At 41.4% G+C, this 19,504-nt stretch overlaps 1 protein-coding gene across 1 annotated transcript; it reads left to right on the forward strand.

The window, feature by feature from the left end:
- The first annotated feature begins 240 nt into the window (after positions 1 to 240).
- naf1 (nuclear assembly factor 1 homolog (S. cerevisiae)) lies at positions 241 to 17,418 on the forward strand. Its single transcript, XM_063475657.1, has 9 exons — positions 241 to 319; positions 4,223 to 4,473; positions 4,546 to 4,678; positions 6,309 to 6,402; positions 6,518 to 6,600; positions 12,432 to 12,592; positions 15,473 to 15,524; positions 16,249 to 16,333; positions 16,529 to 17,418. Exons 2-9 carry the CDS (start codon positions 4,226 to 4,228, stop codon positions 16,885 to 16,887), a joined length of 1,215 nt encoding a protein of 404 aa, XP_063331727.1. The 5' UTR covers positions 241 to 319; positions 4,223 to 4,225; the 3' UTR covers positions 16,888 to 17,418.
- Positions 17,419 to 19,504: the final 2,086 nt, after the last annotated feature.

Below are 19,504 nucleotides of genomic sequence, written 5' to 3' on the forward strand. Positions count from 1 at the left end.
AATAAAATAGCATTTTACAAAATGCTATCCCAAAGCTAGGCTATCAAATGGGATGAAATGGGGAACGTTTGAATGCCTTAAACCTAAATCGCTAAGAGCCCCACAAGACTTATTAAATACCCCTGCTTTTAGTATTTACCTTTGAGAAGTTTGCACTAATTTACGTCCGTATGACTTCTCATTGTGTTCCAGTTCGTCGCAATGCTTTTAAACTGAAAGTACGTAACGGATACAGTGTCGCTCATTTCCCTGAAGTTAGCTTCCGTGGTTCTCCGGGAGACTTTTTGCAACGTGGTTCTGCAGCTCCACAAGTAATCAGGTAGTAATATCATTAAACTACTCGGTCCACTTTTTATAATCTTTGTATCGAATTTGCTGTGGGAAGTTTCCGTTCTTCATACTGGTTTTTGACTGTAGTACCTCTGTGGGAGTTTAACGGGGCTAACGAATAGCACGTTAGCTATGTTTAGCTTCTGCATGTAAACAGTACACGTGTTTACATAAACAATGCACTTATTTACGTGTGTAAACGTGTGTTTGGCTTGGTGTGGCCTGGAGGTTACTTTTGACCGTTGGTCAACTTTGTACTCATGAAACTGACCAGATGCTGGTGTCATGGTTAGCACTGTTGACTTTGAATCCAGCGATCCGAGTTCACGTCTCCTGAGACCTCGGCCTCCATAATGCCGTTGTACATGTATATAGAACAATAAAGGGCTGTTCTATATAAGTGGACGTAGTTTTGCAGATAGTTATTATTATGTTTTTTATAATTATCTGGCCAAACCTACTCACTTCACAGTGTGTCCAAATAGTTTTGCATTTGGCTAGGGTCAGTGTCAGTACTGGTAGCAGCAGGCAGTACCTGGAACCTACAGAGGTTTCACAGTCCAAGTCCTCCATCATGGAACATCAATATGTGTCTTTGCTGTGTCCCCCGGTAACGTCTCAAGAGCATGGAGGAAACAGAGCTAGACAGGGCCCTAGAAGGTCCCTAACTAGTATCTGCTCCTTTAAGGAATGACGAATAATATGAGCACTGCCAGAGCAGTGACCTCCAGCAGGCCACTGGTGTGAATGTCTCTGACCAGACTGTCAGAAACCAGCCTCAAGAGAGTGGCCTCAGGGCCTGACATCCTCAAGTGGGTCCTGTGCTCAGTGTTTAGCACTGTGGAGCCCAGTTGGCATTTGCCATAGAATACAAAATTAAGAATTTGCAGGTCCATTACTGGCACCCTGTGCTTTACCCCGAGCACATGTGACAGACATGAAAGGCTTTGGAGAAACCGTCAATAACGTTATGGTGAGGAGGCCAATCCGTGGAGGAACACACGGACCTCTGCAGGCTAGGGTTAGGCAATATGGCGTTATTTTTGTGCCACTATTCTGAGCGCATGAAAAAGAAAAAAAAATTTGCAGGTGCAAGTATTGCATTTTGAGGAGAAATTTTGTTTGAGCGAAGAAAAGCTAAATTTGAGTGAACAAAATTCATTGCTGCGTGCAAAAAATATATTTCATTGTTTGCTATTATCCATACACACACACAATAGGAGCCCCTCTCGCTCAGTTTTTTCATTTGCGCTTGCTCGCACTGTGTTGCTTGCGCTCTCAACATTTCTGCCCGTGCGCGCTCAACTCTTTCTGTACACCGTTATATTTGTGCCACAAAACCAGCCAATCACAGACTTGGAATGCAAAAAAATCTGATTGGCTGTTTTGGTCTCCAATCAGCTCGAAATGACGAAATGCTATATCCCAGAATGCATTTTGTCCAAAACTCAAACGAGGCAGTGGCGGAGGAACGCAGAGTGGCGGAGTTTGAAATATTACTCTTTCTGGGTCACAAAATAAACTTGTAAGATATTTTCAGGTGAGAATGGTGCTGTGTAAACTTCAAATATCTGCTCGATTTATCAAGACATCACATATTTGCAGAAGTGCTCTAACGTTTTCGGAGATGCCTGTTACCCACCAGCTGACCGGGTGGTCAAGGCACGGCTCCCGGCATATCGTTTTCAAACCCCCTGTAGTCTTTGGCTACTTGGGCTAAACATAATGTATAAGTCACTTAGATCAGCGGTCCCCAACCTTTTTTGCGCCACGGAACGGTTTAATGTCAGACAATATTTTCACGGACCGGCCTTAACATTTCGCAGATAAATGCAACAAAATTAAATGATACGACCAAAACACAAACTGTGGCATTTTGTAAATATAATAATTCACTGTGTAATTGTGTAACTTTATTAGAAGTGTCCTCCTGAAATGCGCCAACAACGTTGAGAGTAACATCCTCCTCTCTGCCCCTTAATGGTCTTTGGTTGATATGGTAACGCCTTAATATTTATTTCAAAATAAGACACACAACTAAAAAACAAATGTAAAGTACATGAAAATATATAATTCACCATACGCTAAATCAAAGAGTGCGCTGTGCTTGTTTCTCTGCAAAGAACGTAATGATGTACAATGGGGGACAATGACACCCGAAGTGTGCCGTCATATCCCCTGATGTAAAATGTTCTGTTCTTATTTAAACAGCTGACTCTGAATTAAATCTAACATAAAAAATATTTAAATTCAGGAGGAAACATGTTCATAATATGACGGGTGAAATTCAAAATAGACTGACAGCTCTCCAAGTAAGACTTCAGTATTAAATAAAACGGTCCAGTTATGAAGCTGAACTTTAATCTCAGCCAAACCGATTTACTCAGGAACAAATCAAACACTGAAATAAACCTAAGTGACTTATATATCGTGTTTATCCCAAGTAGCAAAAGGCCGCGGGGGGTTTGAAAACGATGTGCTGGGAGTCCGTGCCTTGACCACCGATCAACCAGGGCTGAACTGGGACAAAAAATCGCCCGACTACACCACCAGGTGTTATAGGAAAAACCTTAAAGCCTTTGAACGAAAACAAGCGCTGTTGTGACAGTGATGTACACTGTCTTGTTGGTATATATGTATAATTTGTATACAGTGTATCACCTTCATGTTTCCCTCTCAACACATATCCAAACCGATATCATGCTGGAGCCACAGCTTTAAAGCTGTGTTCCTTTTCACCACAATACGGATGTATTGTAATTGGTCCAGCCCAGAGTTGATCATGACCAATTGGCTAATCCACCACCTTTCATTGTTTATACCGTTACAAAAATAAACAAACATAAAAATGAAAAATCACCATCGGCCCACCGGGTATGACCAATGTCCAGTCCAGCTATGCGGTCAGCTGGTGGGTAACAGGCATCTCCGAAAACGTTAGAGCACTTCTTGGACGAAATGCATTCTGGGATATAGCATTTTGTCATTTCGAGCTGATTGGAGACCAAAACAGCCAATCAGATTTTTTTGCATCCAAGTCTGTGATTGGCTGGTTTTGTGGCACAAATATAACAGTGTACAGAAAGAGTTGAATGCGCACGGGCAGAAATGTGCGCAAGCAACACATTGCGAGCAAGCGCAAATGCAAAAACTGAGCGAGAGGGGCTGCTATTGTGTGTGTGTGTGTGTGTATATGGATAATAGCAAACAATGAAACACATTTTTTACACGCAGCAATGAATTTTGTTCACTTAAATGTAGCTTTTCTTCGCTCAAAATAAATTTCTCCTCAAAATGCAACACTTGCACCTGCAATTTCTTTTTACGTGCACTCAAATTTTTTTTACGTGCGCTCAGAATAGTGGCACAAAAATAACGACATAAGGCAATGGCATGCTGACTGTTGTGGTCAGTGGTATCATTGTGAATTATACAAGTTAGTCAAACTTTCAGTTGAGCCACAGTAGTCATACACAGTGAGGATGTAACACTATTAACAAAATATTTCTATATCAGTAAAGTTTTAGTAGCCAATTATTATCCTAACCCCCAATTCGTTATTATCAGGTTGTATTTAAAACTTCCTGAAAAATCTTCAGCTGATCCAAAATGCTGCAGTGTACTGGCAGGGATTAGAAAGAGAGAGCGTACTGACTCCTCCTAATTGTATCCCTGTTAAATCCAAAGTCAAATGTAAAATCCTGCTCCTCGAGTACATTGTCTTGAATGATCAGTCCCTGTCTTATTTTAAAGACCCTATAGTACCTTATCACCCCAATAGATAGTGATTTATCGTACCCAAACAAAGTGTCTTGAGGCAACAGTTGTTGTAATTTGGGGCTGTATAAATAAAATGAAATTTAAAGTAACAGATTTTGAAACACATTTCAAGATAATGTTACAGATGGATGAGAACCTAACAGAGGGAAATGGACCGGCAGTAGCTGTAAAAGACGAGGATATGGAGGTTACAGTAACATCTCAACTAGAAGATGTCCTGGTGACCTCTGACAATGCTGAGATGGTGTCAAACACACAAACACCTTTAGAAGAAGAAAGGGCAGATGCACAAATGCACTCAATAGCAGCAACCGTGTCTTTAGACACGCATAAGAGCGGCGAGGATTCTGAGGACTCGGACAGGTATGAAGACGCACAGCTGTCAGCATGGTAAAACAAAGACTGGTGTCGTTAATGCTCTTTTCCTGTCCTCAGTGACAGCTCTTCCTCTTCCTCATCATCTTCCTCCTTCTCTTCTCCCTCTGCACCTGCGGCTGAGGAAGATGATGATGATGAAGGTTTCAGCCAACCAGCACCCATCAAAACGCGAGATGAGATTCTGCTCGAGGTCAGTCTGCAATCGTGTGTGTGTGTGTGTTCTTGTTAAAACAGCAGTCCCTCTTTTACCGCGGGAGTTACGTTCTAAAAATAACCCACGATAGGTGAAATCCGCGAAGTAGCCAACTTTATTTTTCACAATTATTATAGATGTTTTAAGGCTGTAAAACTACACACTTTATACACTTTTCTCAGACAGGCATGAACATTTTCACACTTTGCTCTCAAAGTTCAAACCTTCGTAGAAAAATAAGTTCAGTGTTATAGAATGAAACCAAAGGAACTGGCAGGTGACGACGTTTCGTCGACGTTCATGTGTTTGTTGGGGATAAAACTTAAAAAACATACAGTACAGCACTTCAGAGTCACACTGCTAGCAATCAAAGATTTATGTAAATTTGGCAGCTGAACGCATTCTGTACTGTACAGGAGACACGGCACGAGATTGATTGACAATGGTCTACAGCCAATCAGGATGCAGAACACAATGTGCTCTTTAAAAAAAAAAAAAAAAAAAAAAAAAAAAAGCATGCAAAATTGCACCAAAAAAAATCTGCGAAAGGTGAACCGCATTATAGCGAGGGACCACTATAGTCTAATATTAATTGTAACACTGAAGGGACTGTAATGGTTTGTGTTAGGGCTGGGCGAAAATCTAATAATAATAATAATAATTTTGGCTATATACCATATAGTGCCTACTGATTCAAATTTACCATTCAACATGTTTTTTTTGAATGAGTAGGCACTATATGGTTGAAAATAACATTTGTTTCTGGAGGTTATTTAAATATAGATAAATCAAAAGACTTAACCTTTAAGTTTCAAAATGTACCTCAACACCACAAAGTAGGAATTAAAGACAGCTAAGAGGGTACATTCGTTTGTACTTCACAGTGCAAATGGATAATGACCCAAAACACATCGCAACAGCAGCTCAGGTCTGTTTTTCAGTGGCAGGACAGAGCATGTTTTTCAGTTATTAAATGCAAAACTGAATCCAGAGAGACCCTCAAACGACAGAAACTGAACATAGGTGAAGTCGAGGCAGTCAAGGGACAAAACACAGCATTGGGTCATGCCCATGGGTTCTAGACTTACAAAGCACTTAAAAAGATTTTACTTGTTTGGATAAAATCCCTGCATTTATGATCAGTAATTACAATAAGTGGTAAATCTTTCATCATTTGCCTCACACAGTACACTTATCATGGGGAACTAGAGCTACATTAACTTCCCAAGCAGAGATGGCCTGTGTTATTGAAAATCTCAGAGGGAGCAGCAGGATAATGAGTGACTCATTACTAAGTCTGATACCAACATTTTGGCAGAAATGCTTGATAAGAATTAAATGAATAAAAATTACTCATGGGGAGTAATAAAATGTCTAGATTTTATTTGTGATTGTTCCTGTAATGATGTCATGTGATGTGAAGTAAAAATACCAACAGCATTAATGCCACACTGAGCATTGTTAGTTATTACATTCCAACCAACAAGAACCACTATTAGCGTCTTATTGTCCACACTTTGCCACTATGTGTTTTGGGGTTTTTGTTTTTTTGTTTGTTTGTTTTTTTTGGGGGGGGGGGGGGTCCTGAATCAGCCTTATGTCTAAATGTCATGTTGTTTGTGTGCAGGAACTTCCGGCAGTGGAGGAAGTATGTATTACCTTACCAGAAGAAGCAGAATTGCAGCCACTGGGCACCGTGTCGAATATCATACAGCAGATTGGTAAATATAGGCACAGATTGTTTTAAGGCTACATTAGTGTCTACGAGAGGAAGAGCAGGAACAGTTTTGGCTTGTTTTTCAACTTTGTCTTTTACCACTGCTTCTGTCACTGCAGTTATTATCCAGTCCCTGAAAGACACGCCCCCTCTTAATGATGGCAGCATTATCTTCAAGTCTGATCGGGAGGCTGCGGCCAAGGTAAGGATGCCAACAGAAGCTTCTCTTTTGTAGAATGCAATAAGTTGCCTGTGTGGTTTTAAGGCCTTTACGCACTGGACGAGTAAAATGCGTGCAAACGTTTTGTGCATTTAAAAATAGTTTTCAGACTCAACTATTCTTAATAGAGATGGCACGATGCCACTTTTTTATGTTCGATACCGATATCATAAATTTGGATATCTGCCGATACCGATATGAATCCGATATAGTGTGTTTTTTAATCAATAAAACTGTTTTTTTAATATCTTGCTGCTTTTTGTATAAGTTCATACTCAAGTTAAAACAAAACAAAACACTAAAGCTATTCTGTTATACCTGTATGTAAAAAATACACTGCACCCAAAATATTTCATAGTTCAGCAAAACTGATCAATCTAATAAACTTAAACCTACTCCATCCTTCCTATTCTGGTATTTTAAAGAGTACTTAGCAGTAATATTAAACAACCTAACTAACACAGTTGCCAACTCCCAACAAAAAAAAAAAAAAAATAGGGAACCACCCCCCACCTCTGCCTCATGATGCTTAATCGACGTAATCAACTTTAATTTGATGCAGTGTGGAAAAAAAAAAAAATGCACAGAAATCAATTATTTTTCAAGAATAATTAAATAGATTCAACATCTTTCTTCAACAGAATTGCAGACTGCACAGATGGTACCTTGCCAACGGAAAAAGTAGTATAGCTTACTAGGGTATATTAGACTTAATAGTTACTATATACAGTAATGGACTTCTATACATTTTACATCAGATTAAAACTTTGGGTGTAAGATTCGGATAAATATTTATTAAAAGCTAGATATTTTAAATGAGAATAAGAAAGAAAAGTATGTCTTTGTGCCCCCTTTTCCCTGTTCATGCCCTATCGGCCCCCCTGGCTAAACTTTGCTAGATCCGCCCCTGCACAGTTACCAGCCGTCAGCTACGTAGAAAAGGATCCTGGTGTAGAAAGTAATATTAAATAAATTCTAACAACAGCTTATCAAGCTTAAACGTGCTGCTGTTGTTCAGCCGCTGGTTTCCTCTTTCTGGCGCGAAGTGGGCGATAAACAAAGAAGACAGACGGACTCGCGACAGAAAAGCCGATCAGCTGATCATTAATCAATTTCACAATTGAAGTAGCAACAGGAAAGGGAGGGGGAGAGAGGCAGTCGCTCCATATATCGGTTGTTAAGCTTAACGCGGGAATGCTTTACAAACATTCAGAGATGAACTTACACACTTGCTTTACTTCTCTCTGGGATAACTTCCTCGGAGATGAAATGCTGGTTTGGTAGCGAGGCTACAAATACACACAGCCGCGCTATCACGTGACGCATACTGCTCCAACGTGCTACAGTTATGAGCCGAGTTACGCCATGTGGCAAGTTTTGTGAGGTGCTTTTTTGATTTTTAATGGATCGGATTACATTTTTTATTTCTCTCCGATATCCGATCCAGGAATTTACGTCAGTATCGGACCGATACCGATACGTAATATCGGATCGGTCCATCTCTAATTCTTAATGCAGCCGTTCACACCAAACACACAATTACACATGACAAATTTGCAGCATTTATTTTTACATCAGGTTTAGATCAGGTTTAATTTTTATGGCGCTTCAGGTGTATATAAACACATATGACCACTCACAACTTTGTCCAGTGGTGATGCAATCAAAGTGTTCCGTATGACGGAACATTTGATTGTTGTGTCACAGAACGGCTCATAATCGGCTCTCGGCCTCCTCAGGTATGGTCCCGTCTCTGCTAACAAGCTCAAACTGCCTCACTGACATCCTGAAATATGTACAAAAGCGGCCGTGATACAGCTTCAACTCCTTGATCAAACCGTGAAATTATCCCTGCTTGAAAATGGGTTGAACCCAGAAACCTTTTTTTTAATTTTGTAGAATTAATTTTCTGCAAAAGCTCAGTGTGTACGTACACTACCAGTTAAAACTTTTAGTACACCCCAATTTTTTCTTTTTTTTCTTTTTAATTGAAAATTTGCAGATGATGTGGTTCTGTTAGCTTCATCAGGTGGTGACCCAGCTTGCATTGGAGCAGTTTGTGGTCAAGTATGAAGCAGCGGGAGTTGGAATTAGCACCTTCAAGTTTGAGACCATGGTTCTCAGCCGGAAAAGGGTGGAATGCCTATTGCCCCAAGTGGAGGAGTTGATACATTACAGGTCAAAAGTTGCATGTAGAAAACTCCAATTTTTCCTTCTTTTTTTTTTTTTTTTTTAAAATTGAAAATTATGCAGTTTAATGTCTCATTGCACTCTGAAATGAAAGCATAGTACATATAAGAAGAAATCATGGAATCAATTCATAGACCAAAATGTATTCTAAACTTTTGACTAGACCTGGGCGATAAAACGATAACGATATGTATTGCGAAATAACTTTTTCTCGATAGAAAAAATAAACTATTGCGATAGACCTTGCTCTCTTTAAAAAAAAGAAAAGAACAGCCAATCCAAATTAAGTAGCGCAGAGCCGAACCAATCACAGCCGCAGCGTCACGTCACGTGACTTGTTACGTACAGCACAAGTGCCAAGCCGCACATGTGTAGTTGTTTGGGAAGCAGACAGCCGGGCTGCCTAGGTAATGAAGGAAATGAGTGTGCCGACTAGAGAAACATCAACCGAGAGCGTGGGTGACCAGGTTACCGAAGAGAAAAGAGATGATGGTTCCAATTCCGGAGAGATTGTCGAACGGAAGGGCCATAGAAGTTCCGTAGTGCGAAGGTATTTCGTAGTGATGTGTCGGTCGCCAACGAAATGGCTCTTAGAGCCGGATTTTTGACGTGAACGACGCGAGCCGGCTCCTTATCGCGACCCGTGGGGTTTTTTTTCTTTCCTTCTCTCACCCTCTCTCTCGCACTTTTTTTCCGCTTCACTCCGCACACGAGCCTTGTGCTTTGCGCTGGGAAGAGGGGGGAGGGGCGGTAGTTACACTCGCAGTAGCACAGGAACAGAGCGGGAGGGAGAGAAAGAGAGCCAGGGACAACAACGTCACATTAGAAAGGTATAGTAATCATCCACAACTATTTTCAGTTGCAGATGATAAAGGATTCAGAAAGCTATACAACAAGGAGAGATTGAAAATTTCCTTTTAGTTCTCAGTTTATTTGATATTGACAAAGGTTAGTCAATTTTGTCTGTTCTTCTGTAAAACAAACTAAGATTAATTTTTAGAATTAATATTTTGTTTCTAAGTGGAATTGGCAATTTAGTAGTCTGTTTTGTTTGTTCTATTTTGAAACTTAAACGCTTTAGCGGCTGCCTTTTGTGTAGTTTGCAATATTTGCCTTTATTTATCTGAAAAAGTCTCCTGTTCCTTAAGTACATCTACCCTGTTGAACTTATTATGGGAAATAAATATTAAAATCAAGACAAGCTGCTGATTATTTCACATTTTACTTGTGAGCAACGGCACATTTAAATCTTACAAATATAGTTATTTGGCTTATATCGTGATATATATCGTTATCGCCTGAAATGGAAAAAAACATATTGTGATAAAAATCTTATATTGCCCAGCTCTACTTTTGACTCATCAAAGTAGTCCCCTTGGGCAGATAGAACAGCTGAACACACCCGTGGCATTCTTTCTACAATAGGAATCAAATATTCTTTAGAAAGTTGTTCCCATATCTGTTGCAGAAGTTCCCATAAATGTGGACCTTGTAGGTTGCTTTGCTTTCACTCTTCCGTCCAGTTCATCCCAAACCAGCTCGATGGGTTTAAGTCTGGAGAATGTGCTTGAAAACACTCCATGTTTTCAAGCTTACCATCTTGTTCTTTTTTCCTGAGGTAGTTCTGGTATAGCTTGGACTAGGGCTGTTGTGATATAACGATATATATCAGATGACGATATAAAAACATCTATCGTTTCATTTTACGCTATCGTTTGTTTTGTGGTGTCGCAAAACAAACTGTTTACGGCAATATTTTTTCATCGTTTTGATGGTCACTGTAGTGGCTATATTAATTTCTTAAAGTTCTCTCTTTCTCTTATATTTAATATAACCACACTACTGACGGACATGCGCCTGTTTTTATGCGTTGTTGTTAGCAACAACGACGGTAAAACCATCGCGTGTTCGCTTGTTTATTTTCCACATAAACCTTTCACAATAAAGGTCAAGATCCTGTTGAGACTTTTCAAAATAAACTGAATCACATGAAAGAGTATGCAGAGTGTTTACGGATGAGAAGCAAAAAAGAGCCGTCAGGTGCTAAAAAATAAACCTTAGACTCAAGCGTTAGAACAGGCTTTTCCCCGCAGCACGCCGTGTAATAAATAGTCGCAAAGAAAACGGTGGTCGTTACAACTTGTGTCTAAAAATGTATCGTTTCATGCATCGGTTAAAACACTCGACTCCAGGTACACGACGCCCAGCTGGAAACACTTCACGCAAGTCGAGCTGCCTGAGATTCACAGAATTTACAGAAAATGTTAAATTTTTGTGATTTATATCATTATCGGGACGATATTGGGATATGAGATTTTGGTCATATCACACAGCCCTAGCTTGGACTTATGTTTTGGGTAATTGCTGCAGGATGAACCCCTGACCAACTAGACCAGGGGTCCCCAATCCCAGTCCACGAGGGCCTGTGTCCCTGCAGGTTTTAGATGTGTTCTTGATCCATCACAGCTGATTTAAATGGATAAATTACCTTCTCAACATTTCTTGAAGTTCTCCAGAGGCCTGGTAATGAACTAATCATGTGATTCAGGTGTGTTGACCCAAGGTGAGATCTAAAACCTGCAGGGACACCGGCCCTCGCGGACTGGGATTGGGGACCCCTGAACTAGACACATACCAGAGGGTACTGCATGATGCTGCAGAATGCTGTGGTAGCTGTTTTGGTTCAGGGTGCCTCACGCTGTACAAGTCACCGAACCTGGATCCAACAAAACAGCCCCAGATCATCACACTTCCTCTTGCATGTCTGACAGTCGATGCCACACACTGTGGAACCATCCTTTCACCTACTCGACGGCATACAAAGATCCTGCATGATGAACTAAATATTTCAAATTTTGATTCATCAGTCGATAATACCTTCCTCCAGTCTTCAGTAGTCCAGTGGTGGTGTTTCATGGCCCAGACAAGCCTCTTTGTCTTATTCTGATGCCTTCGCAATGGCTTTCTTGCTGGAACTCGTCCTCCCTGCAGCTTGAAGTCTTCTCTTCACAGTTGAAACTGAGACTTGCTTACTACGACCACTATTAAGCTGTGCTTGAAGATGTTGTCCTGTGAGCCGCCAATCACACAAGCTGTTAACTCTCAGAAACTTGTCCTCTGAATCAGTTGTGGTTTTGAGTCTTCCAGACCTCTTCCTGTCAGAGTTTGAGTGCCTTTTGATGGTGAAGAAAATTGTACACACTGACACCTTGACTTTCTTTGCAGTTTCTCTGTAAGACAAACCAACATTTATAAGTGCTATGATGGTCTGTCTCGCTTCCATTGTTAATTGTTTTTTTCTCACCATTTATGTAACAACACACTACTTTCTGCAGTACAATACAGTTCAACTGATGCTCACGAGGGTATGGTACCACAGTGTGTTCCAGCACTGCTTTTATGCAGACAGAAGGGGTTGGAAGTAATCCAGAAAAACAGGAACAGCTGTAGAACTGGTTTCCAAACTTGATCAACCATTGCTGCAGAACAACAAAACTGTTAACTGATTTTGTGCTTCCTGGAAAAGGCCTTTTTGTATAATCTGAAATGTACTTTATGTTTCAGTTTTGTAAAGGCCTTCACACACAATGGTATGACAGTGTTGCACTGTTTCTTTGTTTCAGGTGTTTGAGGTATTTGGCCCGGTGTCCAGCCCGCTGTATGTTTTACGTTTTAATTCTGTGGACCAGATTATCAGTAAAGGGCTGAAAGAGGGTACTACCCTTTATTATGCACCAGCCATCAAGGAGTACACGGGATACATCCTCACACAGCAGCTAAGACTGTAAGTACACCATTAGCACCATAAGTATTGGTCTCAGTACACTACAGATGTAGTTCTGTTGGTTCATAATCATGTCTTCTAATATGCACTGGAGAGTATGAGAGTCAGCACCTGGAATATGGTTTTTGCCCGCTCCCTCTGTGTTTGATAAGAGAGGCTGTCGCTCACCTACAGTGTCTCACTTTGTGAACCAAAATGGTCACAATATCAGCAGATGAGGTGATGAATGATAGAAATAAGTCATCAGGAGATGTAGCTCTAATGTTCCATCATCCATCACGAAGGATGTCTGGAGCACCCGGTTTAGCCTGCTGTCATCATGATTGAACTTCAGAGAAGCTGATGACCATAGATGGTTCTCATCTATGACAAAAAGTCAGAGCTCTACTGAGCCAACAATCCCTTTAACGCTAACTAGTAATGACTTCATGAACTTCTTCAGAAATAAAATTTTTATCATTAGAGAAAAAATTACCAATAATCATCCCACAGATGTAATATCGTCTACAGCTACTTTTAGTACCATTGATGTTAAGTTAGACTCTTTTTCTCCAATCGATCTTTCTGAGTTAACTTCAATAATTACTTCCTCCAAACCATCAACGTGTCTTTTAGACCCCATTCCTACAAAACTGCTCAAAGAAGTCCTGCCATTAATTAATTCTTCAATCTTAAATATGATCAATCTATCTCTAATAATTGGCTATGTACCACAGGCCTTCAAGGTGGCTGTAGTTAAACCCTTACTTAAAAAGCAATCTCTAGACCCAGCTGTCTTAGCTAATTATAGGCCAATCTCCAACCTTCCTTTCATATCAAAAATCCTTGAAAGAGTAGTTGTCAAACAGCTAACAGATCATCTGCAGAGGAATGGCTTATTTGAAGAGTTTCAGTCAGGTTTCAGAGCTCATCACAGCACAGAAACAGCTTTAGTGAAGGTTACAAATGATCTTCTTATGGCCTCTGACAGTGGACTCATCTCTGTGCTTGTCCTGCTAGACCTCAGTGCAGCGTTTGATACTGTTGACCATAATATCCTATTAGAGCGATTAGAACATGCTGTAGGTATTACAGGTACTGCACTGCAGTGGTTTGTATCATATCTATCTAATAGACTCCAATTTGTTCAAGTAAATGGAGAGTCTTCTTCACATGCTGAGGTTAATTATGGAGTTCCACAGGGTTCAGTGCTAGGACCAATTCTATTTACATTATACATGCTTCCCCTAGGTAGCATCATTAGAAGACATAGCATAAATTTTCACTGCTATGCAGATGATACGCAGCTCTATCTATCCATGAAGCCAGGTAACACACACCAATTAGTTAAACTGCAGGAATGTCTTAAAGACATAAAGACCTGGATGGCCGCTAACTTCCTCCTTCTTAATTCAGATAAAACTGAGGTTATTGTACTCGGCCCTGAAAATCTTAGAAATATGGTATCTAAGCAGATCCTTACTCTGGATGGCATTACCTTGGCCTCCAGTAATGCTGTGAGGAACCTTGGAGTCATTTTTGACCAGGACATGTCCTTCAAGGCACATATTAAACAAATATGTAAGACTGCTTTCTTCCATTTGCGCAACATCTCTAAAATTAGAAATATCCTGTCTCAGAGTGATGCTGAAAAACTAGTTCATGCCTTCATTACTTCCAGGCTGGACTACTGTAACTCATTATTATCAGGATGTCCTAAAAACTCCCTGAAAAGTCTTCAGTTAATCCAAAATGCTGCAGCAAGAGTACTGACAGGGACTAGAAAGAGAGAGCATATTTCTCCTGTTTTGGCTTCCCTTCATTGGCTTCCTGTTAAATCCAGAATTGAATTCAAAATCCTGCTCCTCACATACAAGGTCTTAAATAATCAGGCCCCATCTTATCTTAATGACCTTGTAGTACCATATCACCCTATTAGAGCACTTCGCTCTCGCTCTGCAGGCTTACTTGTTGTTCCTAGAGTATTTAAAAGTAGAATGGGAGGGAGAGCCTTCAGTTTTCAGGCCCCTCTTCTGTGGAACCAGCTTCCAGTTTGGATTCAGGAGACAGACACTATCTCTACTTTCAAGGTTAGGCTTAAAACTTTCCTTTTTGCTAAAGCATATAGTTAGGGCTGGACCAGGTGACCCTGAATCCTCCCTTAGTTATGCTGCAATAGACGTAGGCTGCCGGGGATTCCCATGATGCATTGAGTTTTTCCTTTCCAGTCACCTTCTCACTCACTATGTGTTAATAGACCTCTCTGCATCGAATCATATCTGTTATTAATCTCTGTCTCTCTTCCACAGCATGTCTTTCATCCTGTTTTCCTTCTTTCACCCCAACCAATCACAGCAGATGGCCGCCCCTCCCTGAGCCTGGTTCTGCCGGAGGTTTCTTCCTGTTAAAAGGGAGTTTTTCCTTCCCACTGTCGCCAAAGTGCTTGCTCATAGGGGGTCATATGATATGATTGTTGGGTTTTTCTCTGTATTTATTATTGTGCTATCTACTGTACAATATAAAGCGCCTTGAGGCGACTTTTGTTGTGATTTGGCGCTATATAAATAAAATTGAATTGAATTGAATTGAATGGTTGGAAGCTCATCTTTAGTGACGTTCATGTTTTCATTGACTGAATCCAAGTATTAAGCATTAAAACTAACAAGCTGATGCAATTTTTCTTTTTTTTTTAAATCAAAGGTCCAAATCTGCAATACAGTCACATTTGGATTCCTTTGCTTCCAATCCATTCCAGTGGTGTACAGGGGCATATAGATATTTAGCTTTCTGTGTTGACCGTGTGTAAGCTACTTTTGATTCGGTGAACGGAATCTGTTAGGCTAAGCTCATGTCTTTGTGTTTGTTTGTTTGTTATGTTCAAATGAAAATGTTTGTGTGCAGATTACAGGGATCAGATGCATCCTGGAAAAATGACCAAGAACCGCCAGAAGAGGTATGTATCCAACAATGTCCATTGTTCATTCAGAGTCACATTCACACAGATGTTTTGGGTTTGCTGAGTGGATACTAGTGCTACTTGCTGCCCTACTCTTCGTGGACTTCTTTTTTAATTTGTTTTATGACTTTATTCTTGACTTTGGTTGTTATACTCCGTCATTGCATACCACAGTTTTGTTGAGGAGTGTGATCCCTCTATAGTTGGAGCTCACCCTACGGCCCCCCTTCTTAAAGATGGGAAATACTGCCCCTTATCTTCTCGCAGCATTGTAGAGGTTTGTCAACCAAGACAGCCCCACAACATCAAGAGCCTTCAGGAACTTCATCCACCCCAGGGGCCTTGCCACCAAGGAGTTGTTTAACGGCCCCTCATCCCCAGAGTTGCTTCCTCTATGGAAGACGTGTCAGTGGGATTAAGGAAGTCCTCTAAGTATTCCTTCCACCGGCTGACAATATCCTCAGCCGAAATCAGCTCCGCCCACACTATACACTGTGCATGTAGAGCACTTTTCCCCTCCCGAGTTGCTCCCACACTCGAGTTTTTGGTTCAGCCACTGCCCGAGCTGCTTTCCGCTTGGTCTGTCCATACCCATTGGCTGCCTCGGAAGTCCCACAGGCTAACCAATCCCGATAGGACTCCTCTTTCAGGATTCCTTCTTTATGACTTCTGTCACAGATTTTTATAATTAATATATTTTTCCTCTCTCTCCACCTATTAGGCTCTAGACTATAGTGATGATGAGAAAGAGCAGGAAGCAAAGAGGAAACTGAAAAATGCTAAAAAGAAGGACACTAGCCACACAGGTACTCCTATAAAAACACATCTCCAGTTCTTCTATGTGATGTATAGCATGGATAATGATATCAGCTGAAATTGGAATACTGTAGAAGCACAAGTTTATATGCAGGTTTTCAGGTTTTGAAGATTAAAGTGTTACAAATAGAAGGTGATACCATCCATCTTTAAACACCATTTCTTGTTTTCCCCCTCTTCTCTAGACAATCGTACTCAGAACCCTTCGCAGCGGCAACATAAGCATGATGGGAGGGGCTTCCCACCAAGACATACAAGGCCTTCTTTCCACCACCAGTACTCATTCAGACAGACAGAGCCACCACCAGGACACACAAATTTCCCCCCTATGTTCATCCCTACTCCCTGTCCTTACCCTCCACCTCCTCACCATTTTCCTCCCTCTAACTTCCCTCTCTACCCCCCTCCTCCCCCTCTTCCTCCTCCTCCTCCATCATCTTTCTTCAATCCTGCTTTCTCCACTCCTTTCTGGCTGCCAAACTCTGCCCCCTTTTCTGACTTTCCCTGCCCTCCCCCTCCTCCTCCACCTCCTCCACCTCAGTGACAACTTGCACAAACTATCAGCAGTGTCTTGTCTCTGATTGTAAAATAAAACATACTTACTGTAGGTGATAAAGTTGTGTACTTTGCCACTTTTATGTCTGTTATTTGTGACACAACCACATGCATTGTGTTCACCATCCTGTAAGATCATGAAAGATCACATCACATGAAAATGATATTTTTATATTCTAAAAAAAATCTGCCATTAATCTTCAAGCAAAGGCCAAAAAGCAAGCTGGTGTACTCTGAAACGCAGCATGTTTTCATCATCAGCAACTTTCTTTAGTCTTTCCATGTTGTTAGACAGATGGTGGACTAAACAGGAACTTAACTGACTGCCAGCAGCTCATTTTAGTGTCAAAGAGCTGCATAAAGCTGCATGTACACTGAAATTGCTCAGATTAAGCACTTTATTTCAGGACTTTTTTAAAAAGCTTGTATTTTTAATGCAAACCTCATTTTACTTGAAATGAAAAATTAACATTTTATTATTAGAGTGCGATCAGCTCAGTGTGATGATGATTATTAATAAACATTGCAAAAACACTGTCGAATTGTGCTTTGGTCATTTTATTTTCCAGCCTATTGTTGACTATATAAAGACACTGATACTGCTGTTATAGTGCTTCCACGCATACTATATTTAACTACAGTGGATGTATAACTTTATATGATTTCGAACCTTTGTTTGGGGAAGTTTTGTTGAACTAGACCTGAAAATTTAATTCAATACCCCAGCTTTAGTGGATGTGTGAGAAGACATTAACATGTCTTAAATTCTGTGATGTGTGCACTATTCCTGGTACACACATTATATAAAGCCACAGGAAAAATTGCATATGTTTTTAGATTTTGACCAAAAAAAGAACTAAACACAAACCTCTGCAGAAAAAGAGAAAAGTCACTCTTCACATATCTATGTCTATAGTTTTTTATTGTTCCTTATGTATATTCTGTTCTATCAAACCCCACCTAAAGCAATTTTGTCAGTTAGTGGAAAAACCTAAGCCAGTATAGTAGGAATAAGCCAGTGCGAGTGCCAGTAGCCGTTTTCGAGATGCTTTCATTTCTGGGGAGCTGGCAAGCCATCACTTCCGGCGCCCCCCGTGTGCGGCAGCCTGTTACAGCAGCTCTGCTCATTCCGAGTTTCTTTCTTTCTTATCTTTTCTTCTCGTAATTTTTCTATAACTAACGTATTAGTAATTAGACTCTGCAACCATGTTCTACCGTTTTGTGCTAGTTCTGGTCGTTTTTCTATAGTTTTTTTCTACTTTTTTCACCCGTGTGTGGGGACCCAGAGCAGGGATCCTTTGTTTACAGTAAGGATCAGCTGTTAGCGCTGCGTCCCACAGCAGTACTGCCGGCGGACAGACCCGACATTCCCAGCGAGCTGAGGAGGAAAAGACGGGGGTGTCGTGCTGGGAAGGAGCGCCGTCGCCCGAGAAGGAGACGTTATCGACCATCTCTTCCTTCTGTAATTATTGGAAATGTACGGTCTTTGCACAATAAATTGGATGAGCTCACGTCGCTAACCTGGTCACAGAGGGAGTACCGGCAATGTAGCATCATGATGCTAACGGAGTCGTGGCTAACACCGCTAACTCCGGACACGAGTGTGACACTACCGGGATTCCAGCTGCTTCGAGCGGACAGGACAAGAGACAGCGGTAAGAGGAAAGGAGGGGGACTGGCAGTGTTTGTGAATGACAGATGGTGTAACCCTGGGCACATCACTGTAAAAGAACAACTCTGCAGCAGAGACATTGAGCTGTTAGCCGTTAGCATGCGTCCGTACTACCTGCCCCGGGAATTCTCGCATGTTATCGCGATAACAGCGTATGTCCCCCCCCCCTCGGCCAACGCGGATGCAGCCTGTGACACTCTCCACTCAGTGGTCAGCAGACTGCAAACACAATCTCCGAGAGCCCTCCTCATAATATCAGGGGACTTCAATCATGCCTCACTGGACTCCACACTGCCCACCTTCACCCAGTATGTGACCTGCCCAACCAGAGACAATAAAACACTGGACTTACTGTATGCCAATGCTGAAGAGGCATACAGTTCATCACCTCTCCCTCCCCTGGGCAGACCTGATCACAACCTGGTGCACCTTGTCCCTGTGTATGAGCCCTTAGTGCGCAGGGAGCCACCAGCCACCCGCACAGTACAGAGATGGTCGCAGGAGAGCGAGGAGGCTCTTAAGGATTGTTTTGAGTCGACTGTGTGGGAGGTGATCTGTGACGACCACGGAGAGGACATCGACAGCCTTACTACATGCATTACGGACTATATTAATTTCTGTGTGGATAACACCGTACCTACCAGGACTGTACGGTGTTTCTCCAACAACAAACCTTGGATTACCCCGGAAATTAAAGCTGTCCTCAAGCAGAAGAGGAGGGCCTTCAAATCCAAAGACAAAGAGGAGTTGAAAAGGGTGCAGAGAGAGTTGAGGGGACTGATAAGGAATGGGAAGGATAGCTACAGGCAGAAGATGGAGAACCAGCTTCAGCAAAATAACGTTGGTGAAGTCTGGAGAGGCCTCAGAACCATCTCGGGCCACAAACATCAGAACTCTCTGCCTGGGAGGGATGTGAGGTGGGCAAATGAACTGA

The sequence above is a fragment of the Pelmatolapia mariae genome, linkage group LG6 (assembly GCF_036321145.2).
Source record: "Pelmatolapia mariae isolate MD_Pm_ZW linkage group LG6, Pm_UMD_F_2, whole genome shotgun sequence".
Classification (NCBI taxonomy): Eukaryota; Metazoa; Chordata; class Actinopteri; order Cichliformes; family Cichlidae; genus Pelmatolapia; species Pelmatolapia mariae.

What these genes read in the sequence shown, in the direction of transcription:
- naf1 (XM_063475657.1), top strand. Translation starts at nt 4,226, where the DNA reads ATGTTACAGATGGATGAGAACCTAACAGAGGGAAATGGACCGGCAGTA. An exon ending in ATCGGGAGGCTGCGGCCAAG is followed by an intron (nt 6,601 to 12,431) that starts GTAAGGATGCCA and finishes TCTTTGTTTCAG; the next exon opens with GTGTTTGAGGTATTTGGCCC. An exon ending in CTCACACAGCAGCTAAGACT is followed by an intron (nt 12,593 to 15,472) that starts GTAAGTACACCA and finishes GTTTGTGTGCAG; the next exon opens with ATTACAGGGATCAGATGCAT.